Here is a 22,517-nt window from a genome sequence, read left to right as displayed (position 1 = left end):
GGGCACACAGGCTAAATTTACCATCTGTAGTCAGTTCACTCTGAATCAACAAAAGATTACTGTTGTTATCCCTCAAATGACAATTTTTATGAAAAATGCCTTTTAAATGCTATTTTTCTTAAGCCATGCATGCATTGTAGTCAACATTCCCCACTACCTAAAGAGTAACTTCACCTCTCTCTTTTCCCTTCTTACCAGGGTAGCCCTCAATGAACATACTCACATGCCCAACGGATCCATTGTTGAACTTTCATTATCACAGCGCATGGAGCAGCACAGCCTTTACAAGGAAAACATCCTAGCCGACACCCATTTCAACTGAGAACACACATGACACTATAGGTAGAGGGCATGGAGAGGATTTATTTTTTCCCCCAAAAGCTGTGCCATCACAGTCAAAATCTCTGAATTGTGAGGAAGTTATGTAGTTAACAAGGCGGGTTGCACTCACAGAATTAGGAACTAAAAAAAAGGTACAGTTGTGCTTTAAATAATAATTTTATTAAATGTATTATACCCTTGCAGTCAAGGTAAAGTACAGGTTAGTATGTGGCAGCAAATCGTGAAATAACAGTTTTAAATTTAAAGGATAACTTAACTGAAAAATAAAAATGAAATATAGCTTAACAGTCCTTAAATGTGGTGGTTGCAGCCTTTTTTTTATTTTTTATTTTTTTCAGGCTAAGAATCCATTCAAAGAAAATACATATTGAACTTGCCAGAAATGCAGAGTCCTTGTCATTTTCTGTGAGCTGAATTGAGAACAAAAACCAATTTTATTTTTCTTCTGTACAGTGCTCACTTCCCCATCCCATGTAATGGAGATAACTAAGGGATTTGTTATTTGTAGGATTACCAGGTGCAAATAAGAACAAAGAAAGCATTAACACAGGCACCACATCTGAAAACTGTCAAGTGCAAAAATATTAAATTGTTGGTTTTGGGTTTAGATCTGTTTTAAAGTTGGTGAGATCCCCAATATATTACTGCACTAAAGTTCAGAAGCAGTGCAAGCACTCAATTATTTAAAAAATTGTGTTAAAGACGGAAAACAGCACCTGGTACTAGAAGCGCTGCCTACATTCTTTTAAAAAAAAATGTAATGCATGAAAAACATTTCTGTTGAGTATTGAACAATAAGTGTTTGAAGTTGATGTTCTAGGTTATAAAGTGCCAACCTCTGCTCCTAGTCCTACTCCTTGTTCTGCTGCGGCTTCTATCTCTTTCACGTGGTCGTTCTTTACTCCAGCTGCGACTTCGGCTGTAGCTGCGACTTCTACCTCTTCTTCTATTGTACCGATCCCTGTATGAGTCTCGACGAGGCATAGTCCGATCATACTCCCTTTTCCGGGAACGGTCATCTTTTTTGCGGTCATCTCTACCCCTGAATGCAAAATTATAAATATATGTATTTTGTTTCTGCCAACCGCCAAAGTAATGCAACACAAAATCAACTACTTAAAAAAAAAAAAAAATAAAGGAAAAAAAAAAACAAACACCAAAAATAAATTCACAGCTAAACATATACACAAAGATTTATTGCACATGTTGATATTACCGAAGGACATTTACCACAGAAATGCCGATTCAGCTGGAGCTCAAGCCTTGCCTCAGGCTTCATGTACACGGGACATTGTTTAACCTCTCCTCAACAATTTAACTTGACAGCTAGGATCTGAGTTTTAAAAACGGCCGTTTAGCCACGTTTACATGCCGCATTTGTAAAATTAGTTTTTTTTATAACGGCTTACGTGTAAAAACCTTTTCTTTTGAAGTACATCACGGGACACAGAGCCATAGTAATTACTATGTGGGTTATAGTCCACCTTCAGGTGCTGGACACTGGCACATCGTAAACAGGAAGTTGCCTCCCTATATAACCCCTCCCATACCGGGAGCATCTCAGTTTTGTAGCAAAGCAATACAAGTGTATACTAGAAAAAGGAGGGCGGGACCTCTGTGTCCCGTGATTTACTTCAACAGAAAATGATTTTAAAGGTAAGCTGTTATAAAAATCCTATTTTCTTTAATCGTACATCACGGGACACAGAACCATAGTAATTGCTATGTGGGATGTCCCAGAGCAATGCCAACTGAGAGGAGGGAGACGCAACAAAAAGTAGTGCACCATGAGAACAGAGGACTTATACTGCTGCCTGCAGTACACTGTGTCCAGAGGAGATATCCTCATGTCTTTTTACAGCCACCTGATAGAATCTGCTAAATGTATGGCTTGAAGATCCAGTTGCGGCTTTGCAGATTTGAGCCATGGAGGCTTGGTGATGCACTGCTCACAAAGCACTAACAGCCCTAGAGGAGTGCGTTTTGATTTGAGAGGGTATGAACTACCTCTTTAAACCATAAGCTAGAACAATTACTTGTTAAATCCATTTAGAATAGTAGTAACAGTATTTCCATGCTGCCTGTCCTCTTTTAGGACCTTCAGGCAATACGAACAAAACATCCGTTTTCCGAATCTGAGCAGTTGTCTTTAAAGAGGAGCTGCACCTTTAAAAAAAAATATTAAAAGCCAGCAGCTACAAATATTTCAGCTGCTGACTTTTAATAAATTGACACTTACCTGTCCCAGGGTCCAGCGATGTCGGCGGCAGATGACAAGCAATCGCTCGTCTCTCCGCTGCCCCCGCCGCCATCCTCTGTCATGGAATTGAGAAGTGAAGCATTGCGGCTTCACTGCCCGGTTCCCTACTGCGCATGCACAAGTCGCGCTGCATGTCACCACTGGTCCCCGCTGTGTCCTGGGAACTGTGTGTTTCCCAGAACACAACGGGGGGTGGGGGCATCTGCGGCTAGCTGAGGCTAGCTTGTCCCGGAAGTGGATGCAGATACCTGGATTATCCAGGTATCTGCACCCCCCTCCCCCCTGAAAGGTGCCAATTGTGGCACCGGAGGGGGAGAGGGATCAGATGAGCGGAACTTCCACTTTCCTTCCTGCTTGATCTTGCGAAGAAGTTGTGGACGCAGGCAGAATAGGAGGGAATGCATAAATCAGTGAGAACCGATTTCACGGGGATAAGAAAGGCATCTGTTCCACATGGATCCTTTGTTTTTCACACACAATTGGCGATTTCTTTGTTGAACCTGGACATAAACAGATCTATGTCTGGAATCCCCCATCTTTGGCATATTGACAGGAAGATATCGAGGTGAAGGAACCATTTTCCCGGGAACAACTGCTGGCGATTCAATAGTCTGCCAAGTTTCTATTCCTAGAACGAAGACTGCCAATAGGCAAAGTACATTGTTTTCTGCCCAAGATAGGATATGATTCACCTTTCTCTGGGCGCAAAACTTCTTGTGCCCCCCTGATGAATATAGGCCATTGCTGTGGACTGTCGGATTGAATCCAGGCAGGACAATACTGTAAACTGAACATTCAGGCCCTCAGAACCAAGTGCTCTGCCTGAATTTCTAGAATGATAATGGGCAAGGTCATTTCTGATCTGGACCACTTCCGTGGTAACTGAAGTAAGGATTTTCCCCTTTGCAGAATTTTATATATTAACCATAAACTGAGGCTCCAGCCTACAGTACCTGGTATTTCCAGGTGGTCCATCCGGGTCTGACCCTGCTTAGCCTCCAAAATCAGATGAGATTGGGCACTTTCAGGGTGATGTGGCTATAGGCTTTGGAGTCAGATACATTAGGAATCTAGAGCTTGAACCCTTTGTTCCAAGCCGATAGTATCAAATGAATCTGAGCACAAGGAACAGCCTTGAATGAAGCCACCATCTTTCCCAACAACCACATGCAAAGTTGAATAGAAGAATTCACCTAAATCAGTTCCTTTATGGCACTGATCTTTGCCTGGGGCAAGAATACCCTTTTCTGGGTGTACCTATGATCAGACCCAAGTATCTTAGCCCTTTTCATGGTTTTAAAGATTTCCCCTAGGCTGAGAAACCGACCTAGATATTACAGGTAGTTGAATGTGGTGACCATACGTTGGTCTAAGCGGGCTACCAACTGGACTATCAAGAACAGATCATCCAGGTAAACTATAATCGTTATACCTTGGGCCCCTAATCTGGCTAGAAGAGGGGCCAGAACCTTTGTAAGCACTCAAGGTGCAGTAGCTAGCCCAGAAAGCAGAGTTACACACTGAAAAATAGGATTTTTAAAACAGCTTACCTGTAAAATCCTTTTCTTTGATGTACATCAGGGGACACAGAGCCATAGTACTTACTACATGGGTTATATCAGCGTATTGGGTGCTAGACACTGGCACGCCCCTTAAGGTGTGAACTTCCCGCATATAACCCCTCCCACTACTGGGAGTCCTCAGTTTTATAGCCAAGCAATCAAAGTGTATAAGGAGAAGAAAGGAGGGACCTCAGTGTCCCCTGATGCACATTAAAGAAAAGGATTTTACAGGCAAGCCGTTTTAAAAATCATATTTTATTTTCTTACATCAGGGGACACAAAGCCATAGTACTTACTACGTGGGATGTCCCATAGCAACTGCAGTACATTGTGCCCAAAGGCAGAATCCTCCTGACCCTTAACATCGATTTGATAAAATCTGGTAAATGTATTAACTGAAGACCATGTCGCGGCTTTACAGATCTGAGCCGCAGAGGCCTGATGATGCACCGCCCAGGAGGTACTAATCGCCCTGGTAGAGTGTGCCTTAATATGAAAAGGAGGAACCTTCCTCTTTAAACCATTTAAGCATGTACAACGAGCTGACAAATCCACTTAGTAATAATGGATCTAGATGCTGTCTGTCCTCTCCTTGGACCATCCGGCAGAACAAACAAAATATCTGTCTTACGAACTTGAGCGGTCGCTCTTAAATATACTCTGACCGCCCTAACCACATCAAGGGAATGTAGCAACCTCTCTTCCCTAGATTGAGGCTCTGGGAAGAAGGAAGAACAATATCTTGGTTTAAGTGAAAACCTGTCACTACCTTTGGCAGGCATTCAGGATGAGGGTGTAAAACCACCTCATCCTTATGCATAATCAGATATGGCTCCTTACAAGATAGAGTTGCTAGTTCAGAAACTCTTCTGGCAGAAGAAATGGCAACCAGAAAGACCATCTTTCTGGCCAACAGATCCGAGGGAATTTCACGTAAAGGTTCAAAAGGCTGCTTTTGTAAAGCTGACAGGACCAAGTTCAGGGGTGTCTTGATCAGAGGACTGATACGCGTTACCCCCTGCACAAAGCTACGCACTAAAGAGTGAGAAGCTAAAAGCTGCTGAGAAAATACTGACAAAGCCAAGATCTGGCCCTTGATGGTATTCAAGGCCAGATTCATCTCTAATCCCATCTGTAGGAATTCAAGAATTCTAACTATAACATATTTCCTGGGGTGCCAACCCCTGGATCCGCACCAGGAAACATATGCCTTCCAGACTCTATAGTAGATGATCCTGTAAGCTGGCTTCCTGGCATTAATCAAGGTAGATATGACTGAAGGAGATAACCTACGACCCCTTAGGATGTGGGTCTCAATAGTCAGACCGTCAAATTTAGCGTCTGTAAGGTAGGATGGAATACCGGACCCTGTGAAAGAAGGTTCCGGCTGTAATGGCAGAGTCCAGGGAACTCCTACTGCCATCCTTATGATCTTGGCAAACCAAGGCCTTCTGGGCCACGCTGTAGCCACGAGAATCACCTCCCTTTGTTCCTGCGAAGAAGACACGGAAGTAGCAGAACTGGAGGAAATGCACAGATCAGAGAAAACTGATCCCATGGGAAGACTAATGTATCTGTTCCGCAAACTAGTGGATCCCTTGTCCTTGACACAAAGTTGTCAACTTTGTTGATGAATCTGGACGCGAACAGGTTCACGTCCAGAGTACCCCATCTCTGACATATCGCAAGAAAGATGTCGGGGTGAAGAGACCACTCTCCTGGAAACAGTTGGCGGCCAATTCTCTATCCCGGAAATGAACACTGCCGATAGGCAAGGGACATTGTGTTCTGCCCAAGACAAAATGTGATTCACCTCTCTCTGGGCTGCACGACTCCTCGTGCCCCCCTGGTGATTGATGTAAGCCACAGCCGTGGCGTTGTCGGACTGAATCCTGACAGGACAGCCCTTCAGTCTGACTGTCCAGGCTCTTAAAGCCAGACGGATTTGCCCGAATTTCCAAAATAGCGATAGGCAAGGTCTTTCCCAACCTGCACCACTTTCCCTGGACAGAATCCTCTTCCAAGACTGCTCCACAGGCTAAAAGACTGGCATCCGTGGTTACAGGTGGAAGGTAGAAATGTCCTTCCCTTTTGAAGGTTGCCGGATATCAGCCACCAATTCAGGCTCTGACGTACTTCTGGAGCAAGCTGAATCGGAAAATCAAAAGGCCTAAACCTTTTTGTTCCAGGCTGACAGGATTGCGCTTTGTAGCAATCTTGAATGAAACGTGCGTAAGGGATGACTTTGAAGGAGGCCACCATCTTCCCCAATAATCTCATGCACAAGCGAATGGAAGGCTTTTTCTTTGCTTTGAGGAGATGAATTAGTTCTACAATGGAACCGATTCTCTTTGGAGGTAGAAATACATTTTCCCTGCCTGGTATCTATGATTAGTCCCAGGTACTGTACTCTCCTTGATGGCCTCAAGGAGGACTTTTCTAGGTTGAGAACCCAGCCTAGAGATTCCAGGTAGTTTACCATTGTCTCCAGACTGTGGTCTAACCCATAAACTGAATGATCTAGGAAGAGTAGGTCGTCCAAATAGGCTAGGACCATTATGTCCTGAGCCCTTAATCTGGCTAAAGCAGGAGCCAGAATCTTTCAAAATACTCGAGGAGCTGTGGCTAGACCGAATGGCAGGGACACAAACTGAAAGTGACGGTTTTCTACTTCGAAGCGTAGAAACCGCTGGTGAGCGGGAAATATTGGCACATGAAGATAGGCATCCTTGATATCGATTGAAGCCAAAAATTCTCCTCTGAGAATGGCTACTGCAGACCGAATTGATTCCATGTTGAAGGATCGGATGCTCAAGTGCTGATTTAGATCTCTGAGATCTAAAATAGGTCTCACTTCCCCGTTTAGTTTCGGGACCGTGAAGAGGTTTGAATAAAAACCTGTGCCTTGTTCCTCTAAGGGAACCTCTGATATGACTGCCTTGGCTAGCAGATGGTCCAGTGCTAGGAGAGCCTTCTTTTCTGGGTCCTTGGGAACTTAGAAACTGGGGAGACGGCAAAACTCGGAACTCTAGTTTGTAACCTAGAGACACCGCAGAAGCCACCCATTTGTCCTGACATTTCTCCTGCCAGATCTTTGAAAATTGCAGGAGCCTTCCCCCCCATCCGAGCGAGCGGGGGGCGCCTCTTCATAAGGAGGCTTTAGTACTCTGCTTGGTGGGCTTCTTTCCCCAAGATCTTTTCTGACCTTGGTGCTGTCCCTGGGGTTTCCCCCTTGAACCTTGCGGCCGATACAGGAGAAGAGGCCTGCTTAAATGAGAAATGTAAAAATTTCTTCTTTACTGGCAACAGAGAGCTTTTGCCATAGGAAATCTTTTGTAAGTATTTATCCAAATCTTCGCTGAATAGCCGTTCACCATGAAAAGGGAAACTGGCTAGGAGCTTCTTACACGGTGCTTCAGCTGACCAACTCTTAAGCCAAAGAACTCTGCGAGAATGCGCTAGTCCCAACATCATACGTGAAATCTGAATGGAGGGATCTCTCATGCTAAATCAGCATACCGCTGAACCTCTTTAGCAGGTAAAAACGTAAGCATCTCCTCAAATTGTTCCCTAATGGCCTGGGATACACCCATTGCGGCCAAAACCGGCTGCACTGCTGAACCTGCTAATGCCACCTGGTTCTTAGAAATGTGCTCCAGCTGCTTATCCGCTGAGTCCTTTAACAGGAGTGCATTATCAACCGGACATGTGAGGTTCTAATTTACGGAGGTAATTGCAGCATCAACCGCTGGAATCCCCCATTTCTTATAGAAATTCTCTTTCATAGGATACAGTTTGGCAAATCTTTTAGGAGGATAAAACTGCATATCCGGGTGTTCCCACTCTGCGTACATAAGTTTTCTTAGCCACAAATGGATAGGAAAGGCATCCCCAGCCGGAGGAGGTTTTAATGATCATAACTTAGAGATGGGATCATCAGAAGCCTGCGCTGCAGGTAGCAAAAAAGTTGAACGAACCAACTTAGTGAGAGCGTGCACAAGCAAGCTCTCCTGTGGTGATACTCCTTCCTTGTTAGGATCCCCAGAAGAGGATAAGCCAGTATCTTTCATATCCCTAGGAAGATCTGCCTGATACCCCCGGCATCCTGAACCTCCAGAAGAGGATCTTGAGCACTTGAAGGGGATCTACTGCGTTTAACCCTGCTCTGAAGGGGGGGGGGGGAATCGCATCAAGCCTTTTCTCTAAGCCAGCAATGGCAGAGGACAACACTTCACGTGTAACATACTCAGGGGCTGAAGCGTCTTGAGCGACTGCAATAACAGCTTACCCTGACGGCTCAACTTGCAGTACAAAGCAGAGGCACTACCAGCAAATGAATGTAACACTTGCTAGGCTACAGTACAATAGCTGCTATTAGTCCTAGCTATACAGTACAATGTTGTCAACAAAAGGAAGATGCCTATGTCACCAAACCTGACCAGCAACCACTCTGCTCTGTCCCTCCACCACCAGACTGCAGCTCTGCCCGTGTAGCCTTAATTACTTCCTCCACGTGTGGCCGGCGTCTGACGCCATTTAGCCACGGCCCCCATGCGAAAAAGGCTTGGCTAGCGGGCACGTCCACCACGAGTCCAAAAGCGGGTCCTGAGATCGCCTCAGAGAGGAAGAACAGGGAGATGCTAATGTAAACAAGCATCTCCCCGTTCTACCTAGTGACACTGTCACTGATCATAGCTCCCTGTAATCACAGCCCCCCCCCCCCCCCCCCCAGTTAGAATTACTCCCTAGGGCACACTTAACCCCTACAGCGCCACCCAGTGTTAACCCCTTCCCTGCCAGTCACATTTACACAGTAATCAATGCATTTCTAATCGCACTGATTGTTGTATAAACGTGAATGGTCCCAAAATAGCGCCAAAAGTGTCCGATGTGTACGCCATAATGTCGCAGTCATGATAAAAATCACTGATCGCCACCATTACTAGCAAAAAAATAAATAAAAATGCCCCTATTTTTAGACGCTATAACTTTTGCGCAAACCAAATGCTTGTGATTTTTTTTTAACCAAGAATATGTAGAAGAATACATATCAGCCTAAACTGAGGGAAAAAAAATGTTTTTCATATTTTTTGTAGCAAAAAGTAAAAAAATGCGTTTTCAAAATCGTTGCTCTTTTTTGTTTATAGCACAAAAAATAAAAACCAGAGGTGATCAAATACCACCAAAAGAAAGCTGCTATTGCACGACTATGCAATTGTCAGTTAAAGTGACAGTGCCAAATCGCAAAAAGTGCTCCGGTCTTTGGCTAGCCAAATCCTCCGGGGCTGAAGTGGTTAAACGAGTCTCTCGACGATTACAGGCTAAAACACTCAATCTGCCGGAGAAAAAAAAAGTGTTTTTTTTTTTTAAATAGGAATTTCAACTATTTATCTGTTGGATCCCTAAGCATTTGAGCATGGTCTCCCGGACAAGTCAAACTATTATTCACAGAAGATATAGCAGTGTTAATTGCTGGTATACCCTACATAGTGAATTTCCTCCACCATAGGATAAAGTGTGAAAACTTTTTAGGGGGGAAAATACTGAGGAGGCTTTAGCGAACCCAAACACTTACAACCGCAAGGGTACATAAATGGGGAGCAGACCATTCAGCAAGAAATTGCACCATCAATCTTAAGATTGAGAGTAGGGGCAATGAAAGAAAATGTTATTGCCCATTGTTTTCAGTTCTCCCTTATACTTAGCCTCATGAAGAGGGGAAGAGTTCAGCCCAGGTAGGGGTGTCTGGAGGAAGCAAAACCCCCCAACCTTACTGGAGGTCTGCCTGCTAGCCAGAGGAAAAAAAGTCTGCTGCTTCTGTGACACAGCATGATCTCTGAGCAAAGCATGAAAAAGTATGTGCTCTATACAGCCCCCCAGTGGTGACACTTAGGCATGACAACATTTACTTTAAAGCGGGATTCCACCCTAAAGTGGAACCTCCGCTGATCGGATCCCTCCCCCCCTCCGGTGTCACAATTGACACCTTTCAGGGGGGAGGGGGGTGGAGATACCTGTCAAAGACAGGTATTTTCACCCACTTCCGGGCATAGACTCCCGTGGGAGTCTACGCCATTTCCTGCCCTGCCGCGCTGTCTGCTGGGACACACACGGGTCCCAGTGACAGCGCGGAGATTTCCTATTGCGCGGCTCGCGCATGCGCAGTAGGGAACCGGGAAGTGAAGCCGATTCGCTTCACTTCCTGATTCCCTCACCTAGAATGGTGACTACAGCAGCCGAGAGCCGAGCGATCGATCTCGGCATCGCTGGAACCCGGGACAGGTGAGTGTCCATTTATTAAAAGTCAGCAGCTGTAGTATTTATAGCTGCTGGCTTTTAATATTTTTTTTTTTGGTGGAATCCCTCTTTAAAAGGAGACATTTCATAAGAAAATGTAAAGGTTTCCTAGAAAACTCCACTTACCTTTCCTGCCGCAGGGTTTTCGGTGGTAAAACCAACAGACCCAAACTTCACCCTTCACGTTGGGTTCCATTAACAAACCTTCAGGACCCGGGGACCCTCGGAAACCCACAATCCTGGACCTGTAATAGCACCCCACCAGTATAACTTTATGGCCTTAATACCAAAAGTACTGGATCCCGGGGTCCAGCTCTCTAAAAAGAGAAGTGCTTACAAGCAAAACCTTGTTTCTTCGGATACTTTGAACGTTGAATGAATCCGGCTGCATAGCTAGCCCCAGCAAGGATTGCTCCAGTGGAGCACAGCACATCTTCACTCGTGACCAACACCTTAGACACTGGTGAAAAAACTGAGATGCTCCCTGTATGGGAGGGGTTATATAGGCAGGCCACTTTCTGTTTAGGGTGTGCCAGTGTCCAGCACCAGAAGGTGGACTATAACCCACTTAGTAATTACTATGGCTTTGTGTCCCGTGATGTACAATTAAAGAAACACAAAAACGTCTAAACTAAATGCCCTGTTTACAAGCTGTTACAGGCATTTGGCATTTCAAATGCCGCTGAACATCAGTCCTAAACGCATTTTCTGTGTTCCAAAAAATGCTTCTAAACTCAACTGTCTAGAAACGACTTAACGACCCTGTGTACATGTACTGATAATATAAGAGGAGACTTCAGGGGCAGCTGAAAAAAAAATGGCCAACTGCTCCCAAACGTCCGTTTACCAGCAGCAGTGTACATGAGGCCTTACCCTGCCCAAAACAACATTTTTTAAAGAGCTACACTTTAACTCTTCCAAAAGCAAGCAGACTAAAAAGTTTTTACCTTGTAGTTTTTGAACTCTGTATTTTGCTACCACCTAAACGAGATGATGTGGTGTCAACATCTTGTTTTGGCTCTTGTCCTCCAGACCTAAAAGAGTTTTGAGTAGAGTTGCTCTCTCTCTCAGAATTACTTCGTCTTCGGTTGTTTTCTCTGTTTAGAAGTGACAGATAGAAAGATTTCAAAAATAAAATCATTAGATACATTTGCAAGGGGCTGAGCAGCAGCAATACCAATGAGAAATTAGGCTTACCCTTCTGAATATACAGATTAAAGTAAAGGCAAAACATTTTTTTAATCTTCAATAGTAGAAATGGGCTCAGGCGTGTTCGGGATCCCACCAGGAAGCTAACACTGTACACCACTAAGCACATGCAGTGAGAAATAGCCCAATCTGTGCAGCTGCGGACCAGGAAATGTCTCACTGCCTGTGATTAGCCATGTGCGTCGGCTTCCTGGTAAGATTCCAAATGCACCAGAGCCCATCTCTATTCAATAGATTAACCACTTGCTTACTGGGCACTTAAACCCCCCTCAGTCCCAGACCAATTTTCAGCTTTCAGCGCTGATGCACTTTGAATGACAATTGCGCGGGCATACAACACTGTACCCAAATTAAATTTTTATCATTTTTTTTCCCACAAATAGAGCTTTCTTTTGGTGGTATTTAGTTACAGCTCGGAGTTTTATTTTTTGCTAAACAAACAAAAAAAGATGCAAAAAAAAATAAAAATCATGTTTTAATAGTTTTTCTCCTTCATTGAAGTGCGCTGATTAGGCGGCACTGATGGCTGCATTGGTGGGCACTGATGGGCTGCATTGGTGGGCACTGATAGGCTGCATTGGTGGGCACTGATAGGCATAGTTAAGGCAGCACTAATAGGCACAGATAAGGCGGCACCGATGGGCACAGATAAGGCGGCACCGATGGGCACAGATAAGATGGCATGGATGGGTGGCACGGATAAGTGGCACGGATGGGCACTGATAGGTACCACTGATAGATGGGACTGATGGGCACTGATAGGTGGCACTGATAGGTGGCTCTGATAGGTGGCACTGCTGGGCACTGATGGGCGGCACTGCTGGGCACTGATGGGCAGCACCTTTGAGGCACATTGTGGGCACTGTGGGTGGCACTGTTGGTGGCACTGCTGGATGGCACTGTGGGTGGCACTGTGGGTGGCACTGTGGGTGGCACTTTTATTCAGGATGGCACTGCGGTGGGCAGGTGGGCACTGGCAGGGGGCAGGTGGTCAGCTGTATTGCTGGCCGTGATCGGGACTGATGTCCCGATCACGGCCGCCGGTGATCGGCTTTTTTTTTCTCTCCTCGCGCTGTCAGCGCGAGGAGGAATAATAGCCGATTACCGGCTCCGTTCTATCACATGATCAGCTGTCATTGGCTGACAGCTGATCACGTGATAAGGGGTCGGGATCGACCCCTTGCACGGATCGGTGATCAGGCGAGTCTCACGGACTCGCCGATCACAGGGCGCGCGCAGGCCGCTCGTACCCGGGACCACGTCAATAGACGTAGTCCCGGAAAAGTAGATCCGCGCTAATGCCGTCATTTGGCAATAGCGCGGATCCCAAGTGGTTAAGGGAGGGCTATATCATGTCCGTTTTTATTTTTTTGGTGTTTGTTTTTTTTAAAAAGCTGGCAATGAATGATGTAATTTGCCAGCAATTTAAATATTCCCCTCCCTTGTAAAAACGTGTGGTCCCTCGAAAAGAAAATCCATACCGGACCCTAAATTCAAGCATGCTGCTTAGCTGGCCTGGACAGGTGAGGAGAGACAAGCATGCACCTCCACCCCCCTCCTAAAAAATACCAGGCCACAGGCCCTCAAAGGGAGCGGCCGGTCAGAGAGTGACTAAGGAGACCTCCAGGTAGCACCCCCCACAAACACACATGTGAATTAGTAGCTCTACTCACTCTCCCAAAAAAACACAGGTGCAACCTAAAAAACGACAACCAAAACATCTCCTTTATTAATAAAAAGTAAAAATCCAACAAAAATACCCCTGTTGTAAATCCATCAAACATGATGGTCGCTGTCAACTTACAAAAAACAAAACAAAAAAAAAACAACGTCTCCTATATGGCATTAACGGAAAGAATGAGGGATACAGCCCACATTTGCTTTAAACTGCAAGCCAAGTTATTAGCTGGGAATCCAAGCCCACTGAAGCATGCTGTTCAAAACAAAAGTGCTAGTGCATGTAATGGCATGGGAAAGTGGGCCAGGATCTTAAAGAGGAAGTAAACCCTGATGGGTATACTTCCTCTTTCATTCCCTGCAAAGGCAAAGCATAATGGACTACTATGCATCGCATAGTAGCCCATTATGTGTCACTTACCTGACACAGGAGCCAGCGAAGTCGCCGCTGTCCCCTGTAGTCCGCCGCATCCATCTTGTTGGTGGGGTCGCGCAGCTCCGCCGCTGTCATTCGGCGATGACGTCACTCCCGCGCATGCGGACGGGAGTTGACACGCGCGGCAGCTCCATTCCTGGAAATGCCGCGCTCAGTGCGCATGCGCGCCGCTGTCTACGGCGCATGCGCCATAAACAGCGGTGCCCGTTTTCGGGCAAACATCTCCTAAACCATATAGGTTTAGGAGATATTGCTTGGACCTACAGGTAAGCCTTAATCTAGGCTTACCTGTAGGTCAAAGTGGTTTGTAAGGGTTTACAACCACTTTAAGCTAATCACCTTGCATAAGTGAGAAGTAAAATGACAAAAAAAAAACACACAACACATAGACCCAAGTAGCAATGAAGGTTATTTTTTTGAAAATTGGACAAGGCATACACAAGAAGTACCCACTGCCATTAAGATCAAGTTACCTGTTTTCTCTATGACGAGTAGTTGAAGGCTGGGGACTATGATTAGTTCTTCTTGAGCCTCTTCTCTCCCTTTCTTCATCTCTACTCTAAAAAGAAATACAAAAAGGGAAGTTCTTACCAAAGCCCAAAAGATACAAAGTGATGTATTTGTCATAAGGAAAGTAGATGCATTTACCGGCAGCCTTATTCAATTGAGTTCATAAGTGCAAATTTTATGTATGGGAACCCATCAAAAGATACCAGAATGGGGTACTGGTCTGAATTCAGGAGAGTTAATACTTAGGTTATTGGCATCAGTCTAACACATTTAGTTAATTTGACCTACCTCTGATCTGTTGTCTTAAGTGCACTATGCACTCCTATAGACTTGTATGGTAATGCAAAGGCCATCTGGCATGAACAAATGCCAGGATTTCAGGTTAAGGGCCTATGTTGACTAAGTAAGGGAGTGTACCCAACAGTCTCTCCGGGAGTCATCAGCCTCTTCCTGATCCTTTTAGAGAACTTCATGATCTCTCTCCCCTTGTTCCTCAGTATGAGGATCCTAAGCAATGGACAGGGATCTGCCATGCTTGGGGCCACAGCGGGAAGCGAATAAAGCATCAATCTTCTGTTCGAAACTTAAGATGGTAGAAGAAAAAAAAAACTCCTGGGTGAAAATGATAGATATATATATATATATATATACACACATATACACACTGAAGTGTCCAGAGCTGCTGCAACACCAGTCCCCCTGATGGTTAACTCTGACCGGACACACTCCTCTCAGAGGAGGATGCCTCTTTAGACATGGATTTAGGTTGTCGTGAAATAACAGATCCTCTAGAACCCTTTGAGTTGTTCCTTGTCCCCCTTCCGCCCATAGCCTGATGCACAAAGCAGCAGAAGGAATGCATACACTGCTAAGGCTATAGTCCAGCACAATTGCTGCTATTAATGCCCAGCCTAATTCAGCAGTAAAAAAAAAAAAAAATAATGTGTCAAAGGAAATGCCTGTGTCACTCAACCTTTTAATGCCGCCTCTTTGTTTAAAAACGTGCCTCCTCATGTTTGGGCATCAGAGAACACCGATGCGGCTGCAGTTGGAGGTATACCCAGGGTGAACGGGCCTGCACTGCAACTACCCCGCAACTGTGTGGATTGCACAGTTGCGGTATAGTGATGCTACATTTACGGGCTTAAAACAGGTGGTGAGGTGGCAAAATAATGCCTCTTTACTGCCTTTCAAATGCCTCTGAAAAGTGATCTGTGCATGGATTGCTTTTCAGAGGAGCAGCAGTCCTGGCTGCTATCCCACTCAAGCCCTACAAAAGCAGTTCTGATGGTACAGGAATGGGGGGGGGGGGGTGTCCAGATTAAAAGTAACACACAAATGCACACATACAGACAGACATACACAAACACATGCACACACATACAGACACACGCGCGCACACACACACATACATACAGACGCATGCGCACATACATACAGACACATGCGCACATACATACAGACACATGCGCACATACATACAGACACATGCGCACATACATACAGACACATGCGCACATACATACAGACACATGCGCACATACATACAGACACATGAATAAAGCCCTTTTAAAACGAATCTAGCTTTTAGCACAGTACTCTACCTTTCCAGCTTCCTCATTCAGCCGGGTACTGCACTGTAGGGGGAAGCAGAGAGCACAGCACACTCCCCTGCACTTTACTTTCACTTTTGAGGCTGACGGAGCTTCTCACAGTGCCAATGTACATTTCGGCAGGGGATAGGGCTCACCTGACAGCCCTAATCCCGCGGCACACTGCTTGAGAAAGGCTGGTTTAGATAGCCAGTCGGGCCGTTCAAAACCAGACGGCTCTAAGGGCTCCTTCCAAGAGGGGGAGACTGTCAGCACAGGGGGGTGATAAGCGGGGAGAAACCCCCCCCAAGCGTACCAGAGGTCCTGTTGTCCAACTGGAGGAGGAAGCATTTTAGCTCTGACACAGCACTGTTTCCAGCATGAGGTGATGAGTGCTCAATACAGCCCCCCAGTGGGGGAACATAGGCATGACAACATCTTACTGATTTTAACCACTTAACCGGCCCATAGCCGAATGACAGCTACAGGGCGGTTGTTTAACTCTGGGAGGCCGTCATATATCTCGCACGCCCCTGGGCCACGCACTCGAGAGCATCCATGACCGCCGGGTCCTGTGGATCACGGTACACGGACGCTCATCGTGGCCGTTTAAAACGTGATCGCTCCGTCACATGACGGAGTGATCACTTGTAAACAAACCGGCGTCATGTTATGACGCTGGTTCCTCCCTCCCCCTCTCTGTACCAATCGGCACAGCGGAGGGGAAAGAGATCGGTGTCAGCAGCGCTGTGGGCTTCATCTGCAGTGCCCACAGCGCTGCTCACTGAAATTTAACCCCCCAATACCCTGCAGTGCAATACCCTGCAATACCCTGCAGTGCAATACCCTGCAATACCCTGCAGTGCAATACCCTGCAATACCCTGCAGTGCAATACCCTGCAATACCCTGCAGTGCAATACCCTGCAATACCCTGCAGTGCAATACCCTGCAATACCCTGCAGTGCAATACCCTGCAATACCCTGCAGTGCAATACCCTGCAATACCCTGCAGTGCAATACCCTGCAATACCCTGCAGTGCAATACCCTGCAATACCCTGCAGTGCAATACCCTGCAATACCCTGCAGTGCAATACCCTGCAATACCCTGCAGTGCAATACCCTGCAATACCCTGCAGTGCAATACCCTGCAATACCCTGCAGTGCAATACCCTGCAATACCCAGCCCATACTCGGAGATACCCAGCCCATACTCGGAGATACCCAGCCCATACTCGGAGATACCCAGCCCATACTCGGAGATACCCAGCCCATACTCGGAGATACCCAGCCCATACTCGGAGATACCCAGCCCATACTCGGAGATACCCAGCCCATACTCGGAGATACCCAGCCCATACTCGGAGATACCCAGCCCATACTCGGAGATACCCAGCCCATACTCGGAGATACCCAGCCCATACTCGGAGATACCCAGCCCATACTCGGAGATACCCAGCCCATACTCGGAGATACCCAGCCCATACTCGGAGATACCCAGCCCATACTCGGAGATACCCAGCCCATACTCGGAGATACCCAGCCCATACTCGGAGATACCCAGCCCATACTCGGAGATACCCAGCCCATACTCGGAGATACCCAGCCCATACTCGGAGATACCCAGCCCATACTCGGAGATACCCAGCCCATACTCGGAGATACCCAGCCCATACTCGGAGATACCCAGCCCATACTCGGAGATACCCAGCCCATACTCGGAGATACCCAGCCCATACTCGGAGATACCCAGCCCATACTCGGAGATACCCAGCCCATACTCGGAGATACCCAGCCCATACTCGGAGATACCCAGCCCATACTCGGAGATACCCAGCCCATACTCGGAGATACCCAGCCAATACTCGGAGATACCCAGCCAATACTCGGAGATACCCAGCCAATACTCGGAGATACCCAGCCAATACTCGGAGATACCCAGCCAATACTCGGAGATACCCAGCCAATACTCGGTGATACCCAGCCAATACTCGGTGATACCCTGCAATACCCAGCCATAGACATCCCTCCCCCCGCCCTCCGGTGCTTCTACCGACTCGCCAATACGATCAAAGTCAGAATCTTTTTTTATTTTTTTTATTTCAGGCTTCCCAGCTTAGAGGTGAGATGCGGGGTCTTATTGACCCCATATCTCACTGTAAAGATGACCTGTCATGCCATATTCCTATTACAAGGGATGTTTACATTCCTTGTAATAGGAATAAAAGTGATCAAAAAATTTATTTTTGGGGAAGAAAAATGTCAAACTAAAATAAAGTAAAATGAACAATAAGAATTTTTATTTATTTTTTTAAAGTGCCCCTGTCCCCATGTGCTCGCATGCAGAAGCGAACGCATACGTAAGTCCCACCCACATATGAAAACGGTGTTCAAACCACACATGTGAGGTATCGATGTGAACGTTAGAGCAAGAGCAATAATTTTGGCTCTAGACCTCCTCTAACTCAAGACATGTAACCAGTAAAAAAAATTTAAAGCGTTGCCTATGAGGATTTTTAAGCAGCGACGTTTGCCGCCATTCCCCGAGCAATTTTGAAGAGTGACATGTTAGGTATCTATTTACTCAGCGTAACTTCATCTTTCACATTATGCAAAAATTGGGCTAACTTTACTGTGTTTTTTTTAAGCACAAAACTGTTTTTTTTCCAAAAAAAAAAAGCATTCGAAAAATTCCTGCGCAAATACCGTGCGAGATAAAAAGTTGCAACGACCACCATTGTATTCTCCACAGTGTTTGCTAAAAAAACATATATATAATGTTTTGGGATTCTATGTAATTTTCTAGCAAATAAATGATGATTTTTACATGTAGGAGAGAAATGTCAGAATTGACCTGGGTGCTCCAGAACGCTTGATGGCGCTCCCTGCATGTTGGGCCTCTGTATGTGGCCACACTGTGTAAAAGTCTCACACATGTGGTATCGCCGTACTCGGGAGTAATAGCAGAATGTGTTTTGGGGTGTAATTTGTGGTATGCATATGCTGTGTGTGAGAAATAAACTGATAATATGACAATTTTGTGAAAAAATAAAAATAAATAAATCTTGATTTTGCAAAGAATTGTGGGAAAAAATGACAACTTCAAAAAACTCATCATGCCTCTTACTAAATACATTGGAATGTCTTCTTTCCAAAAAGGGGTCATTTGGGGGGTATTTGTACTTTTCTGGCATGTTAGGGTCTCAAGAATTGAAATAGGCCGTCAGTGCTTCAGGTGTGATCAATTTTCAGATATTGGCACCATAGCTTGTGGACTCTATAACTTTCACAAAGACCAAATAATATCCACCAATTTGTACTTATTTTTACCAAAGATATGTAGTAGTATAAATTTTGGCCAAAATGTATGAAGAAAAATTACTAATCTGCTAAATTTTATAACAAAAACGAAGAAAAATAAATTTTTTTCTTTACAGAATTTTCGGTCTTTTTTCTTTTATAGCACAAAAAATAAAAAACCGAGCGGTGATTAAATACCACCAAAAGAAAGCTCTATTTGTGTGAAAAAAAGGACAAAAATTTCATATAGGTCCAGTGTTGCATGACTGAGTTATTGTCATTCAAAATGTGAGAGCACCGAAAGCTGAAAATTGGTCAGGTTATTAAGGGTGTTTAAGTGCCCAGCGGTCAAGTGGTTAAAGGAGACATTCATAAGAAAATTCAAAAAATTTCTCAGAAAACGCTACTGACCTTTCCCACCGCAGGGTTTTCTGTGGTAAACCAATAGACCCAATCTTCACCCTTCACGGTGGGTTCCGTTAAACCTCCAGGAGCTGGGGATCCTTGAGGAAACCCACAATCCTGGACCTGCAACAGCACCCAGTCAGTAAAAAAAACTATGGCCTTACTACCAAAAGTACTGGATGTCAGGGGCCAGCTCTCTAAAAAAAGAGAAGCATTCACAGGCAAAACCTTGTTTCTTCGGATATGAGGCCCGGATGCCATTCAATCTGGCCAGAAGAGACACTTTGAATGGATCCAGTCAGCATGGCTAGCCCCAGCAAGGATTACTCCAGTGAAACTCAGCACAGCACATCTTTACTAGTGACCAACACCTTAGACACTGATGAAAAAACTGAGTTACTCCAAGTACTGGGTGGGGTTATATAGGGAGGGCACTTTTTTGTCTTAGGGCGTGCCAGTGTCCATCACCTGAAGGTGGCCTATAACCCACATAGTGACTACTAACATCAGGAGACTGGAAACTGACAAAGCTAAAAAGGAAGCCCATATACCCCCTCCTACCCTGAGCAAGCCTCATTTTGTAGCAAACAATAGTAGGAGTGAATCATAAGGAGTAAAGATCTCTTCTAATCACTTCATGAAGTACAAGTATGGCAAAACTCTTTTGGCCATACTTTTCTTGTGGGTCATAGGAGTGCACTTACTCTTGCACTCCTGTGACCCAGAATCAGCTGACCATGGGCAAAAGCCAGCAGCTGAGCTGCTCCAGCCTCTAGTTGTATGCCAAATAATAATGTCGGGATCCACCCAGATACCCAACTGGCAGAGGGCTCAGCCTTTTAGCACACCACTGAGAGCCTGAGCCAGCTACTCCCACCTCCTTCTGCCCAGCACTCCAATCAACTGGCCGAGGGTGGTCAGAGAGAACCTAAGAACTGAGCGGCCACGTTCGCAGGCATAGAGCTGGTGGGAGACACCATGCCGATACTGTAGCCATAAAAAAGGTGAGTAAATGTGTTTTGTTATATACTGTTGCAGAGTGGACCATTATTTTGGAAACTGGTGCAACTCCTCTTCCCTTCAGAGACGCAGACAGAATTGGACCGATTAACTCTTATGACAAAGCTAGAATTGTAAGCACCAAGCAGGATCCCTGGACATTTTGCCTGATATGTAAACATAACTTCATTTATAATTAAGCAGTTTTTAACAGTATTTGGTTAAACAGACTGCTACTGGAAAAAATAAAAATAAGAAATAACTCCATAAATAAATAAATCAAGTTCAGCAGAACTAAGGGGATAGTGCAGTACATGATTTATTTATCTGTGATTCTCACACGTTAGTATGGGACGTGATTAGTGCTAGCAGCTGTCATCACACTATTATAAAATAGGGGATCTTTGATTTGGTAGCTCGCAAGACTACTATTTTAAGAAATAACTCTAAAAAGGATTATTAAAGTATTACTAAACCCAGGACCCTGCATTCACTGTATCTGGTCTCCCACAGTACATAGAAATGCAATTATTTTTGTAAATATAAACTGCTAAATACCTCTTATCAGCAGTATTATAGCAGTCTTGTGACTTCTATCATTGTCTGTCAGAGCACTGGTTAAAGCTTGTAGGAAGAGTTTTCATTCTCCTCTGACACTTCTATGAGGCTGTAGGACCCCTGACTTTCTGTCTGGGCAGTGCTGATTGCATGTGATCAGCACATGGCCATTCTCCCCCAAAAAAACTCTCTAGCGGTACACAACAAACTGAGCATGTGCAGAGTGCCCCCAAGGCTCTGTTCTATAAGGAGATGGATTGGGAACTGTGGAAGAAGGGGAGGATCAGAGAAGACCGTATCAAACAGCTTCTTTTTTTTTTTTTTTTTTTTTTTTTTAAGGCAATGTGGAGGATTACCCCAATAGGTTCCACGGCGAGTATAATAAGCATGCTTTACAGACTATACAGACTGATTTTACCGTTGTGGGTTTAGTAATACTTTAAGCCATAAGGGGTAAAGACAACTCATAGGAATGTTGCAACTCAGGCAGGAGACAGCGATCCAAGCTAACTCAGCAGTTTAGCAGTATTTGGCTAAACAGACTGATACTGATAGGATTGCACAGATACCACTTTGTTTAAGACCAAGTACAAGTATCGATACTTTTTTTTTTTTTTTTTATGTTATGCGACAGTGGCACTAATATACAGCACTGATGAGGCGTGGACTGTCAGTAGTTTATTTCAATTTTATTTTTTACAATTTATATTTCTTGCCCCCCCGCGCTATGCTGAGGACGTGAAGCTCAGCACAACAGGTATCAGATTAAACATTGAAGCATTTGCAGTACAGTGTACAAGTACTCACATAAATGCTCAGTATAGGCACCAGTGCAACCCTAGCTACTGGTATACATTCCATACAATACTTTTATTGTCATGAAAACTGCCCGTTAAAGAATGTGGCTATTTTAGAAGCATAACAAAAGATTCACAATCTATAAATGAATACCTCTTCTCTTCTCACTTCTCTCTCCTGATGTTCCAATGCATCTTCTCTTACAGTGACTGTTGATGTAGGCTCAGGGGGTGGGAGGTAACTCTTGGTGTTCACAGCTTCAAATAATTTATCCACAAAGCCTTGGGTTTCTAAAATATATGTTAAAAAGTCAACTATTTGAACAAACAAAAAGAGAACTGTTTTAGCTGAAAAGTATTTATGATTTGTTTATACTTTAGAAAGCCTGGGGGACAAAAAAAACTCAGTGAAAAAGTAGCAGCAAAATGTAAAATATACAGATAAAACATTAGTGGGTTTGCTGATGCTTCGTGTGCTTAAAACAAAAAAATGAAGCCCTTTCACTGGAGCGCCATGCTTGAGGTTGTCACCATGTTTCTCACAAAGAGCTTTGAAAACCCTGGACACCACAAA

The 22,517-nt window shown here is 44.9% G+C and overlaps 1 protein-coding gene across 1 annotated transcript in view; it reads right to left on the bottom strand.

Annotated features, from left to right (window-relative positions):
- RBM26 (RNA binding motif protein 26) overlaps positions 1–22,517 on the bottom strand; it is a 105,184-nt gene that overhangs the window by 69,762 nt on the left and 12,905 nt on the right. The window contains exons 3-6 of the mRNA XM_077483059.1: positions 22,098–22,234; positions 14,257–14,342; positions 11,409–11,558; positions 1,179–1,384 (exon numbers count right to left, since the gene is read on the bottom strand). Of these exons, the coding sequence (XP_077339185.1) occupies positions 1,179–1,384; positions 11,409–11,558; positions 14,257–14,342; positions 22,098–22,234 (579 nt within the window). The remainder of the gene's footprint in view (positions 1–1,178; positions 1,385–11,408; positions 11,559–14,256; positions 14,343–22,097; positions 22,235–22,517) is intronic.

Source organism: Lithobates pipiens, unplaced genomic scaffold (genome assembly GCF_037356315.1).
Source record: "Lithobates pipiens isolate NorthernLeopardFrog02 unplaced genomic scaffold, aLitPip1_a1.2 Scaffold_16, whole genome shotgun sequence".
NCBI lineage: Eukaryota > Metazoa > Chordata > Amphibia > Anura > Ranidae > Lithobates > Lithobates pipiens.
The sequence above is the reverse complement of the archived record's forward strand: the minus strand, read 5'-3'. Positions and strand labels throughout refer to the sequence as shown.